This window comes from Pelobates fuscus, chromosome 10 (assembly GCF_036172605.1).
Source record: "Pelobates fuscus isolate aPelFus1 chromosome 10, aPelFus1.pri, whole genome shotgun sequence".
In the NCBI taxonomy this organism is placed as follows: Eukaryota; Metazoa; Chordata; class Amphibia; order Anura; family Pelobatidae; genus Pelobates; species Pelobates fuscus.
This window is the reverse complement of record NC_086326.1, coordinates 79,720,506-79,734,937: the sequence shown is the minus strand read 5'-3', so window position 1 is coordinate 79,734,937 and position 14,432 is coordinate 79,720,506. Positions and strand designations below refer to the sequence as shown.

Below are 14,432 nucleotides of genomic sequence, written 5' to 3'. Positions count from 1 at the left end.
CAACAGGACCGCCGGGCTTGTAATGAGCCCGGCGGTCCTTGTCTGTATTATGGCAATGTAAGTTGCCATAATACAGACATTAACTTGAGTATAAGTCGAGTTGGGGTTTTTCAGCACAAAAAATGTGCTGAAAAACTCTACTTATACTCGAGTATATACGGTAGGTGTATTTTAATAGTAAGAGACAGAATAACAAAAAACAAATCCAGAAAAACGCATGTCAAAAAAGTTATAAACTGATTTGCATGTTTTTTTCTTTTGTTATTCTGTAAAAATACACCTACCATTAAAATGATAGACTGATCATTTCTTTGTTAGTGTGCAAACATTCAAAATCAGCAGGGGATCAAATACTTTTTTCCCTCGCTCTAAATCTTCAAATGAGCTGTGGTTTTAAAGGACCACTATAGTCAACCAGACCACTTCAGCTCAATTAAGTGGTCTGGGTGCCAGGTCCCCCAGGTTTTAACTCTGCCTCTAGTGGCTGTCTTCCTGATGGCCGCAAGAGGCGCTTCCCTGACGCTCAATGCGAAAATCGCATTGAGCACGAAGAACGTCCATAGGAAAGCATTGAGAAATGCTTTCGTATGGGTGTTTTTAATGTGTGCGCATGCACATTCGGCTCCACTCGGGAGCTGACGTCTGAGGTGGAGGAGAGGTCATCAGCGCCGAGGGAGCCTGGCGCTGGATAAAGGTAATTAGCTGAAGGGGTATTAACCCCTTCAGCCCAGCGGGAGGGGGGACCATAAGGATTATTTAGTGCCAGGAAAACAAATTTGTTTTCCTGACACTATAGTGGTCCTTTAATGATCCAGGACTTTTATTCACATATGCATATTCTTCTCATTGTAACTCCTGTAAATCTACCCTTCAACTTTTATTTCTTCTTACCACATGGCCACATTCATGAGCTGAGTTACAGTGAAAGAGCACACATTGAGTTTTTCTTACCATTGCTTCTGCAATTGACTCAAGCTGTGAAGCATAACTAGTTAAAGATGTATGTATGCAAGTAGGCATATTGACAATATGTGTAACTTCTTAATGTAAACTAATTATTCATATCCATTGAGAGATATATTCAGGTGAACTGCCATGTCTGAGCTTAAACGCCATATGAACGTATCCCAAAACAAATGAAACAACCAATAGACATAGCGTTTCGTCTTTTAGATTTTCGTTTATGGCGCAAGAAAAGGGCAGAGGGAATGGAGAAGAAGATAATGGGGGTGGAGGCAGAGTATACTTTGTTTTCAAACAAAATGGCTAATTTGTTAAAATGTTGCTCCCAAAATGCCAAATGAATGAACCCAGTCACCAGCAACGATTCTCCTACCCCCCCCCCCTCACCCCAAGACAAATTGACAGATAAACCAGATTTTGCTGTGCCTCCCCCTCTTCCCCCTGCCCCCCCCCCCCCCCCCCCCTCACCTCCCCAAGAACAGAGCACACAGTTTAGTTAATCAGTCTTTTACCTGGTGCAACCAACTAGAGTTATACCGAACAAGGAGAAATGCTATCTCTGGAATTTTAAATCAAATTTATTAACTCCAAAAGCATATGATCTCAATGTTTAAATCTTAACAGGAGACTTTTCTCAAGAACAATGACTACACCTAAAGGAATCTTTTAGGAGACATTGCAGACCTTTCTGGACTGTTAATGGAGAATCCTGCAGTGCAGTGATCAAACAGTCATAACCACAGCTCCTGCTTAATAGCTATGCTCTTTCAGGTTTAATGTTATCTCACGGGCATCCTGTTTGTATAGGATAGATGCAATCATTGTAATTGAAGGTGTGGACACATTCTCAAATATCACTTTATACATAATTGATGTATTTTTCCTTCAGTCTGAGCATTTGTTTTAGTGTTTCTAAAGGTAGTAACTTACATTTATATGTGTGTGTATGTGTATATCTATGTCAATTTGGGGCAAACAAAACTCAAAACCGTATAAAAATTGTATTATTGTTGTAACTGTAATTTATTGGATGCATTATAAAAAAAGGTTTTCTTCCATATAGTTTGCGTTAAATTAACTGTCAGAATATTGTTTTGTCTGTGTACATAAAGTATACATAGCATTATTTATGACTACATTCGTCCAAAAGGAATTTATCAATCAGAAAACCTCAAGATTTACTCCCTGAACACTGGATTGAAAACTGAATTGCAAAATTTAGAAAAAAAATTATCCTGAACTTGGCAGGTTTAGCCTAAATTTTTCAGTTCTTCCAATTAGTTACAATTTGGGATTAGTCGAGAAAAGAAAACCCCTTTAATTTCTATTTATTTTTTTGTGTCCTTTTTTTCATTCCAGCAACCAGGAATCTGTTGAACAAAAAGACAGATGGAGTCAAGGTAAGCCTTGGTTACATGTGATACATATTTTTTGTTTTATATGACTTGTTTTTGAACATGTAAACTACTAAAAATGAAACCGCAAAGAGAAAGTTTTAAATGTAATGTTTACATAACCAAAAAAAACATTTATTTCTGGAAGATCAAGTAGTTCATTTCGCATCGATATAAAGGAAAAAAATCTAGGATATCTGAAGTGGCTGCAAACATGACCCTCTCCGAGGTTCGGGACACAAGACTGTGTTTCTGTGCTGTTAATTTCTTATATTCTTTTTATTTCCTTAATTTCCCTTGCCGAGATCTTCACTTAAAGTGTCTGTGACTGTGACGAAAGTAATAATTTAAAAAAACATATATCTTCCAACCAAAATATAGTTATTTTGAACCTAACCAAGCTAAAGTAATTTCAGCTGTTATTACCAAAATGTGATGATGTAGTAAATAGGGACGTTTTTTGATTTGCACCACATTTAAAAAAAAAAAAAAAAAAAGTCAAACTTTAGTTTCCTTGGTTTGTGTTGATTAGATATTGATTAGAAAAATATACTGATATCCTGTGCTAATTGAAATCTGGGATTCATAGAGCTAAAGTAATTATCTCCCAGCTTTCTGTTGTGCACACAGAACTGAAAATAAAGTGTTTGAACTATATTAATATAATATGCTCAGTATACCCAATTTAGTTTTTATTTTTTTTTATACAAAGAATACAAATTAATTTATTTTTCTACAGGGACAACTGGTTGGCTTGCAAATTAAGATATATACAACATTTAAGATATTTCCCTACTGAGTACATTTAATATAGCATTTTAGTTTTCTGTTCAATTTCTGTTTTGAAGCTGTATGTTAAGTCAAATTCTTATGTACATCAATCGAAGGCCTGCAATTTGATGGGTTCATATAATCATGTCTGCTATGAAAGATGCCGTTATGTAGTTCATGATGTTTGTTATATATTTTACTGTAATAATTTTTCACGTTTACTAAAAATATCATTGACATTAGTCTAAAGAAAAAGGTTTTATTCTGAAAGGATAGATATTAATCTTTTCACATCATTTATTAATAATCGCAGTTACTGAAGTTTAAATATTTTGTAAATATTATGAAAATTACATTTTACTGCATTGCTTAGTATAAAATATTAAATTATAGAAGACCTGGACAATTAGTTATTTTCAATTAAGCATTTTGTGGGTACAACTTGAAATTTGACTGTATTCCTTTTTCATTACTTTTTTTTTTTTACTTTTTAAATTTTATTTTACATTTTAACTGTGTCTTAAAAAGGATTCCAATCGAATATCTGCTTTCATTTCAGTCAAGTGTCTTGTTTGTCTCCGCATTTATTTTTGCCTTTTATTCTCTAGAAAGTAGACAGAAGAGGCAGAACAGGCCCAAACAATGCCACTATGTTTTTGCTATAAAGTATTTTATTCCAAAATTGAATAGGATCTTAAAACAATTTATTAACATAAAGGGTTAAAAACTGTTACTTAGGTGGTGGGTTTGCCAGCAATAAACCCACAACTCGGCAAGCAAAATTCAATGTACAAAAACGGCAGCAGCCTGCAGTCACTTCCGGGTTTAGGCACTTCTCCGATCACATGACAATCTGGGAACGCCTCTCGATGATGTCCTACGGTCGGAAGAAGCCTGTGATTGTCACTTGATCGAAGAAGTGCCTAAACCTGGCAGTGACTGCAGGCTGCTGTCGTTTTGTGTGTTTTTTTGCAGTTTATTGCTGGCAAACCCACCAACTAAGTAGCAGTTTTTAACCCTTTATGTTAATTGTTTTAATATACTATTCAATTTGGGGTCTTTGCCTCTCTATCCCACTTATACTGCTCAGACGCACCAGATATACATCTGAATGAATGAAACCGCTTTCCTAATATAAAGCTGTAGGAAATATCCCTCTCAAATGGAGCTATTCAAACCCAGAGCCAGGGGTGATGGGGCTCTGGTACATGTGAGTTCTCTCCCAGACACAGTACTGTATTCTCTATTCCAGTGTTATCAGACAGTCTGCACTATGCATTTCTTATTATTTATTCCGGATTGTATACTTGGAAATACTGTATTTAATGTAGTTTGTAGCGCGCTACGTTGTTTAGTATTTTGTATGCTGTGAGCACAGCTAAGAGTAAACTGTGTGTAACTCAACAGGCACGTGACAATTTGTAAAGCAATCTCAAGACAATGTGTGCTTCTTTTTAACAAGCTGATGTAATTTTGAGTTTAATGTTATTTCAAGCTAGTCCTAAAACATGTGCAATCTTTTTGTCGATGAATTACCTAACCCCTATAGACAGCTGAGGTTACTTTTGTCTGCCATAAGTTTTCTTGAGATGTTTGTGCTAGCAAAAGCAGATAATTTGTTTTTAAGTTTAGTGTTACGCATAAGGTCACCTTTACCTCCTTGCTGTAAGCTATGCAGCCCTTGGCGTCCTTATACTGCGCATTGTGTTAGACTTTACATACCAAACAATCGAGAAAAGCATAAAAACTGCATGTTCTACCTGGATTCCGCGTGGCAGGCCATGCAGATAAAATGGTCATCTTTTCTCAATACTATATTTATGCCTATCTCCTCCCCCCCCCCCTTTTTGTATTGTGCTTTACATGTTTTATTATGACTATTTTTGCTGTATTGTACTATAGTGTAGCTTATGAACAATGTGGATTACTAAGTTAAAGAAAAAAGGGAAAAAAGCCTTATTATACAAAGTAAACTGCAACTAAATGTGGATTACTAAGTGGGTACTACCACCTTGAAAACGGCAAACACTCAAGAGGTTCACAATAATGTTTCCCACAATAATACAAAGATTAAACAGTCTTGTGTTTAAATAGGCTCAACTTGAGTAACTCAAAAGGTCATGATGATGTACAATATGGATGCACTAACAGTAGGCCATTATGTTGATATACAGCTGGGTGAAAAATGTCCTGACTGTTAATAATACTAAATCTCGACATGCGGATAAGTATGTCCCGTTACTATCGGTAAATTAATATTATAGGTTTATGATCTCTTTATTCTAAGTATATAATGGCCAGTTCACAGTAAATATAATGTCTGCCTAAAGAAAAAATATGTAATTTATTGTAAAGATGGTGTATTTAAGTGCCAGTGCAACATCATGCTGGGTTTGTTAGTGTTACTCTAATGTTAACTCTTAACCTCCCCACCCTCTCACACACACACACTCAATGCTGAATGGACAATCTTAAAGCAAGGCACACCTTCACTATAGAAACTAATTTTCTTTAACCATTTAAATATATCAGACGTTTCTATTTTGTATGCTAGGCATAGTATTTTTATTTATTTATTTTTTATTTAGATCATTTATTTCTGTATCTCTAGTAAATGGTCTGATTCTCGTCTGTGATTGAAGTTCATTAGTAAATGTAGAAAATTGATGGAAGTGCACTCCACCCCTTGCCAAGGAATCCAGGGTGCTTCACTGGATATGTCCCAGTACCCAAATGGACCAAATATAATAGTAGAAATAGAAAAATGAATCCAGGCACTCCAAATGAATTCCAAAAAGAAGGCAATTTATTGGAACCAGCAGCTACAAAGCGACGTTTCAACCCCTAAGGGTCTTTGTCAAGCTTGATAAAGACCCTTAGGGGTTGAAACGTCGCTTTGTAGCTGCTGGTTCCAATAAATTGCCTTTTTCTTGGAATTCATTTGGAGTGCCTGGATTCATTTTTCTATTTCTGAAGTTCATTAGTAGACATGAATTGAGTAGACTTTAATTGGATAATTACATCTATAATAACATCTATACCGTAGATTGCATTTGAAAACTTGAGAAATAGAACTATATCCTTCCAGGTAAAATATATAATAGTATCATAATGTGGATTAATCTGTACTGCACAATACATTGCATTTACTAGGTACATAGTTGTGTCTCCCACTGTGATAGTTGGACAGTTCAATAGTATATCAAAATGCCTCTTTCTCTTTTTCTACCTTTCTCTTATTTTTTTGTAGCTCTTAATTATTTGTTTCAGGTATTGTACACAACTGCTAATCGGCAATGCTTCACCAAATATAGTATGCAAGACCCATTATTCTACAGTTAATTTAAAAAAAAGATTAGATCTGAAGTAGAGAGCATGCCAATATGCAGAGGCCCACTGCATATTGCATTAGTTTAATCCCCTCCCCCCCACATAAGTAGTTAACCAAAACGTCTACAAATTTGTCCATAGGGACCTAAACAAAAGACAGGCAGGAAGGACAATTTGGCCGTACAGTGGGATGAGCCTGGGCTATGAACAGCCCTCGTGCATGCATATATTGCCTAGCGTAGTAATATTTTCAAATTATGCGTTTAGAAGGCATTCTTTATAAATGCATACAGGACAGCAATAAGTGCTTCCCTAAATGTTTTTTTCCCCTATCAACATATTAAACCTAAAAGCTCAAGATTTCAGGCAGTAATCATTGGAAGTTGTAAGGATCACAATCCTTAAAAATGTTACATTTCATGTTCATTAATTAATTTTAAAAATAATTATCTATAATTTCGTTATCATCTCCCCCTCACATAATCCCTTACCCCAATGTGAGAAGAAGAGGAAGGAAAACCCCACACCCTTAAACCACCCTTTGAAGAAAAAAGGGGGTGGGGGGAAAGAGCGGGGGCAGGGGGAGAGAGGGTCCAGACACTTTTTGCACCATAACCAATACAGAAAGCTGTAGTGGTTATGTTGCTTGAATTGTTCTTTAAAGATTAGTGATCGTTCAGTGTTTATTGTCCAGTATTGACTTTCTGCATTCACCTCGACTTACTGGATCAATCAATGCAGTATGTTCCATGGGGTTTTGCTTTTCAATCTGGGAAGCCGGTATCCAACTTTTCATTGCAGCCTTTCATGTCTTGCTGTTTTGCCGTACTGCATTCATCCTTTTTATTTTCTGAAAAAGTCACACATTCGTACCATTTTATTTGAATACGTTCTTTTCCCGAGCCACTGCTTAAAAGTTGTGTTTGACTTGGGTTTCACTATCAATTAAACTTTACCTAATAGTTTATTGGTATTTCGACTTCTGCGGTTGTTGTGTGCAATCTATCTTTGTGCTACTTTCTGAATTTTGGGGAGCAGCAGGAATCCATAAATAACCTATATGGATGTCTGTCATAGAAAATGAGATGTGATGGCTATATAATCTAATATGGCAAGAGTAAAGTACCTAGTAATGAGGTTCTTTAAAATAACCAATAACAATGGCTGCATCAATTGTGAAAAAAGATGGAATCTCAATGGAGCCAGTAACTTTTGAGAGAAGGTATCTTATATGTTGATTATCAACCAACTAACCCTATTATATTGGCATTCGGAAATAAATAAATAAATATATCTGTATGGTGTGGCTTCTATGATGAGGGAAGACATACTTTAATATATTCAGACTATACCACCCATACAAGATTTATTATTTTATATATATATTTATTTATTTATTTATTTATTTATTCCATTGGCACTTTTTCTTCTTTCTTTATTCCAGTTTTCGTTCTGTGATTTCTAAACATCATGCATTTACTCTACTTGGAGGAGGGGAGGTGGTTACTAGTATTTTTTAAGGGGTGCCTTCGAAGGCACAGCAGAGTAGGGAAGCTAGTCTCTCCACTCTTAGCTTTCTCTCCTGCCTATATATCCAATCTTTTGCAGGGCTTGCCGTGCTGCTAGTATTCAAACCGCATTTATCTTTTTCCCTCCTCTCTATTTATTAGACTACCAACATTTGTTACTTTTGCTAGCAGTTACATTTGCCGTTATTCTGTTTTTACTTTTTGCAGTACTTCCTCTTACTTCTAACTACCGAAGGGTTCACCTACTAAATTGTTCACCCTTTTGTTTCTCCTCTCTATTCTTTAGTTCATTGATCCTAGGGGTTATCCCCCCCCCCCCCTACCTCAGAGTAACCTGACTCCTTCTCCCTGATAGTTTTTCTCTCTCTCTCTCTCTTTTTTTTTTTTTTTTAAATCCCGTTTCCCATTGTAATCATTATGTTAACTATACTTGGCTACATGTCCTGAGTCCAATACCCTATATGTATACATTTACAAAGTAACAATCTATTTCTTCCATCCTAGTGTATATCCTTAATCCTAATCCTAAACCAAGTTCTAATCCCAAACCTAACCCTAAATCTAATAATAAATTTAACCTTAATCCTACCCCATACTCGAATTCTATGCCAAACCCGAATTTCAACCATAATCATAATCTAAACACTAACCCTACATATAGTGTTAGGATATAGCAGATGATTTCCCTTGTTGATTTCAGCAAAAGGTTTCCGTTGCTGGTCCTAATCGTAATATGAAACCTAAACCTAATATGAAACCTAAAATTAATTCTAAAATCATCCTTAATATAAACCGAATACTAAACATATTTATTCTAAACATAATCTTAATCCCCAATTTAATCCTTATCCCAAAGATTTCCCTCTGCTAATATCAGTACTGATAGCCCTGATATTAGTAAAGGAAATTTTAAAGGACCACTATAGGCACCCAGACCACTTCAGCTTAATGAAGTGGTCTGGGTGCCAGGTCCATCTAGGTTTAAACCTGCCTGCTGTAAACATAGCAGTTTCAGAGAAAACTGCTATGTGTACAGCAGGTAGGGTTAAGACTAGATGGACCTGGCACCCAGACCACTTCATTAAGCTGAAGTGGTCTGGGTGCCTATAGTGGTTTACATAGAAACTGGGTGCCTATAGTGGTTTGCATAGAAACTGTTATGTTTACATATGGGTTAATCCAGCCTCTAGTGGCTGTCTCATTGAAAGCCGCTAGAGGCGCTTCCGCGCTTCTCACTGTGATTTTCACAGTGAGAAGATACCAGCGTCCATAGGAAAGCATTGCGAAATGCTTTCCTATGGACTGACAATGCGCGCACGGCTCTTACCGCACCTGCGCATTCAGCCAATGACGTCGGAAGGAGGAGGAGAGTCCCCAGCACCCCAGTCCCCAGCCCGGCGCTGGAGAAAGGTAATAATTTAACCCCTTTTTCCCTCTTCATCCTGGCGGGGGACGGGGGGGTCATGAGGGTGGGGAGGGGGGGGGGGGGGGGGGGGACCTATTAGCACTATAGTGCCAGGAAAACGAGTTTGTTTTCCTGGCACTATAGTGGTCCTTTAAGATAAATCAGAGTTGTGTGTTGCTGCCATCTACTTACTTTTTTCAGTATGACAGCTTTATATCTTCAACATTAAATATAGTACACCCAATGAATTGTAATCAGTGCTTGGCATCTGACAAAGCCCAGCACTGATTAAAATGCCATTGAGGCATGGAACTCCTAAAAAAACAATTCCAATGAGAGAATCTCTGTGGCTATGCTTGATTGATCATCTGTTGTGTTCTCTTTGGATTTAAAGGGCTAAATGCCTGTGGTTCATTGAATACCGACCCTGATCTAGTTAAACTGAATGAAGCAACAAAGCTTTCTGTAACCACTGTGCAAGAAAATAATAAATTAAATAAAAACATATCCAAGTAGTCTAAAGAAATAATTTGTCACAATGATTTTTTTTTTTTTTGCTTTCAGACAGCATTCTTTTCAACTGATTTTCCTACATATGATTTTGCAAATACATATCTGGAAACCTTTCTGTTCCTATTCACTGACAGCGAATTCTGTCTTCCACCCAGTAGTGTCTTGTCTGTTTCTATAACAACTGTAGCTCGCTGACGTAAACCAAAGATGGAGCGAGCAAAACCTAAAAGGTCTCAGCTTCAACTTCTCCCGACGCAACTGTAAACAGCTTTATTCCTGTCTGCAATGAAAGGGCAACGGGTTGCATCTCTGTTTAACTGAGAGCTTGGAGCTGAATGACAAAGTACCTATAGTTCCTCGTCTTGCAGCAGTGTGATCATTTTATCTGTTGGGATTTTAAAAGGTTTGTAGGTTTAGACTTTTAAACAGCAAGAGTATCAGTTCAGAGAGAACCTGTTGTGACACTTAAAAATACACTTTGCTAAAGGATTGGAAATCCTAGCTGCAGCAATGTCTTCGTTATCAAATTTGTATTGGGCATGTTGCATGGTTATTGCACATTGATTTTCTACTCAAGATGTCCTGTTAAGCCATTTTTACTTTTAAGGGTCATCATGGCACATTGGTACAGGCAAAATTTAGATTTTGAGTGATCATTTTTTTTGGTTTTAGTTCATGCAAAAAATGGTTTACAAGTAGGATATGGATGAGGATAAGGGGTACTGTGCTAAACGTTTATAAATATTTATAATTCTGCAATCCTTACATTTTGTAAATGAACAGTCTTCTTCTTGCTCATTTGACTGTGTTAGCAGGAAGGATTACAGATCACCATCACCAACATCTTAGAGAAACAAATACATTAAGCAAGACTGGAAAATGCCATAGCAATAGGAAAAAAACAAATCACAGAAGTACTGACAAAGGATTCACTGTAAGAGACAGACTTTTAGAGGGAAATAGGAAAAACACTGCACATTAAAACCTGTTCAGTGTTAAAGGGGCACTATAGTCACCAGAACCACTACATTAACCTGTTCCCCATGCTGAACACATTATTGGCTAGTAACTACAGCCACTAGAGGTGCTTCCAAGTCCAGTGCTGCAGAGTGTGCAGCACTGTCGGTCAGCATCTCCATGCACTGCATGAAGGCGCTTAGCATTCCCCATAGAGGAGATGCTGATTGGTGCATCGTTTTGACACGCATGTGCAATAGCCTCTCAATGTTTTCCTATGGGAGAGCATTGGAATGGCTGACATTATCAATATTGATGATCTCATTCATAGAGGTGGGTCCAGCCACGGTGAGACCGGTGCAGCATGGGGAAAAGGGTGAATAAAAACGCCTTTTCTGTGCAATCAGAGGGGGCCCGGTTACCTAAATAGTTAAACGCTGAAGTGTCAGTATAGTGTTCCTTAAAATTTGATCACCTCAAAAGACATTATTCTTTGCATACAGTACATTAATCTGATGACAGACCTAGTTTAGCAACGTCCACAAATCTATAGGATTTCAGAGAGAATAAAGTCCACATTCTGCCTGTGTCTTTACAATGCTATAGTCAAACTGTTGTGCTGTTGCTCAGGATGCTAAGGAAAATATTTTGTTTATGCTGGTTACTTAGCAGGGAGCCTGTCATAGTTGAAAGGGACCAGTGTAATTGAATTAACCAGGTTGGATAATATCCTTCTAGAGTGATACTACAATGAGTTCTCAGTGCAACAGACTATATTGCATTCTCCATTTGGGCAACATTTTTTAAATTAAATCTTGGGCTGATTCTGGTTCTTGGGTCTCGACAGAGTTGTTCCATTCTATGGGATAACACAGTACAGTATCCTTGACTTTTCAGGTTTCTGACTATGTGCACAGATGGCTGCTTATAATTATGGCTTTTTCATTATTTACTGCTGCTTTTTAAATGTGTAGGTGAAAGATTTATTGACACCCGGCAGTAATTGTTTAGGCTTCAGTGCTGTGTAGTACGCGTTTAATTGTCTTGACAAATTTTGGAAACAAGGGTTCTTTTTAAAGTTTGTTATTCGGCGACATATTGTCTTGTCATTTGATGTTAATCTTGCTGTTTGCAACCGTTTTCCATTAGGGTTATTTACCTATTGTCTTACTGGCTGTTGTTGATTGGCCAACAGTGAAACTGATTTCTACTGGTACTGGACAATGTGGATTGGTATGTTGTAGTATGACATTTTTAGGTGCCTACCCCAATGCCCTTCCTTGCTGAGTTGACTACGCTAGCTTTAAGGGATGATTAACTGTTTAGAACTACATCACACTTTGTGTACAGGAAGTTCCTTTAAAGAAAGTCATCAGACATCTGTGAGGCTTTGCTAATTTAAAAAAAAAAAAAAAGTGTTTAAATAGTATTTTTCAGTACTGAGTAATGGTTTTTACAGTTAATACTCTCATTATTTTACATATCTACTCATTAATACTCCACTTATGGACTACTAGATATGCACCTATGGGTATTTGTATTCTGATGCGTATAGAAAGCTGTATTCTAATGCAGTATGGCTCATTATAAAGGGATTTCATTGTAATGTGAGATTTTTAGTGTTCTATTACCAGGCAGTTGTAATGGTTCTAGGTAGCATATACCCAGAATTCCTGGCTTAGATATTGGTAGGATGCCATGTTCATTTAAGGAATATTGTCAATAATTCTGTTCTAAATTGGAGGACTATGACTTATTATACTTCTTATTTCTTAAACATACCTGCAACCTATAATATCACAGCGTCATATATTAAAGGTTCTGTCCAGAGTTTGGTAGTTACTTGGGAAGTCATCGGATCTTCTACGCTCCCTGTTCTTCTTGAATTTAATTTAATTTTTATTTGATTGTTTGCTTGTTTTCCTGCTCTGTGCTGGGACTGGCTGCCCCACTCTTGCCTCACTAATGTGGTCTACCGTTGTCTGTTCTTTTTTATTACCATGCCCCTCTCTTCCTTCTCTCTCTCTCTCTCTCTCTCTCTCTCTCTCTCTCTCCTCCTGATTGGTCTGTCTAGAAAAGGAAGTCAAGTTCCAGTGTGCATTTAATGGTGAGCACTTCTCCTATGCTACCTTGCATCACTGCATTGCTCACCCACCTCACCTTTATGCCATGCATGTGTTGCTTGCATCCATCAGTCGTCTGCATGTCTTGGCAGGCACCCTGCCAATCTACATCCATGTCACCATGGGAATTTGGTCCAGTCCTCGTCTATCAGATATCACTGAATTGTATCATTTTCAGAACTATTCTAAACTGGATAGAATATTAAACATAGGAGACTAAGGTGGAGCCCGAGGAGGCAAAAGAAATTGTAGGGAATGGTGATTAGAGTAACCCTTTAACTTTTGCAAGGCCTTTGTTCAGCTAGACTTCTGGACGCACTTGCATTTTTTTGTGAAGGTGTACATTAGATTAAAATAATTATTCTAGTGTTATTGTAAACATCATAACAACTACAGCCACTGTGGCAGTTATGATGCCAGGAAATACCCTGGCCCCATTTTTTCAGTAATGGTGCAAACCATTTTGCAATGGTTTCCCCACATACCAGGGTACCCACTGGGTGCCAAGTGACACCAGTGGCCAGTGATATCTGGGTTGCAGAAGCTTGAAGTCTATCCTGCTGGCTATTGATTGCCTGAGAGGATCAGCTGAGCGCTCTCAGCCAATGAATGCAATTCTATGCAGATACACAGAAATTACTTTAGCCAGCCTTGGAATTTTCTTCTGGGCTTGCTAATAACGTCCCAGTGATGCTGCTCATACAGATGCACCATGTCCACAACTTATGGAATAAACTCAGCAGTGCTAATGAGAACTGGGTGAGAAGAGTCACTTTCTGATATGATGAGTGCTCATGTGCACACTATGAAAACTGCAGCATGTGCAATAACTTCAAATGTGAGTATCTTATTTATTTTGTTGTTTTGCATTTTTACACGCATTATTAAAAATAACTTTACTCTGTTTAGGAGTGACCCTTTACGGAAAAGATTAGTGTGTATGATTTATGGGTGCTTTATGTGGATAAAGCCTCAATAAAACAAATAGAAACCTAGTACGTGACGGCAGATTAGAACCATTCGGCCTATCTAGTCTAAACACCCACATGGTGACTAAAAACAGAAAAGTGTATTTTTACAGGGTTATACAGTTGCTCCTTAGTGTTTGTTTACCATTTCTTAATGAATAATAATAAGTAACAAGTTGACAGTCTAACTGTGAAATGTAATTAAAAACTCTCCAACTGCTCTCTATGAGCACGTTTTGGAACGTGCTTGTCAATTTTACATAATTCATAATTTAATGTATTTTAATTTATATCAACATTTATATAATCATCTTTATAATTTAGTTTAGCCTTGTTTAACCACTTATGGACCAATTACATTTCATGATATCCTCTTACTGGGCCCTAAATAACATGCATTATTATCATGTAGTATCCTACATACTTAGCACTGAGGGCTCAAAACAGAACTACAGTACCCAAAACCAGCAACTAGGACA

At 37.3% G+C, this 14,432-nt stretch overlaps 1 protein-coding gene across 23 annotated transcripts in view; it reads left to right on the top strand.

The window, feature by feature from the left end:
* Positions 1-14,432, top strand: part of CAMK2G (calcium/calmodulin dependent protein kinase II gamma) — a 227,593-nt gene that overhangs the window by 183,691 nt on the left and 29,470 nt on the right. For 12 of the 23 annotated variants that reach the window (XM_063434893.1, XM_063434882.1, XM_063434876.1 and 9 more), the window contains 2 exons: positions 2,323-2,363; positions 12,937-12,969. In XM_063434893.1, the coding sequence (XP_063290963.1) occupies positions 2,323-2,363; positions 12,937-12,969 (74 nt within the window). The remainder of the gene's footprint in view (positions 1-2,322; positions 2,364-12,936; positions 12,970-14,432) is intronic. The other 11 variants (XM_063434886.1, XM_063434884.1, XM_063434879.1 and 8 more) reach the window with 1 other exon arrangement.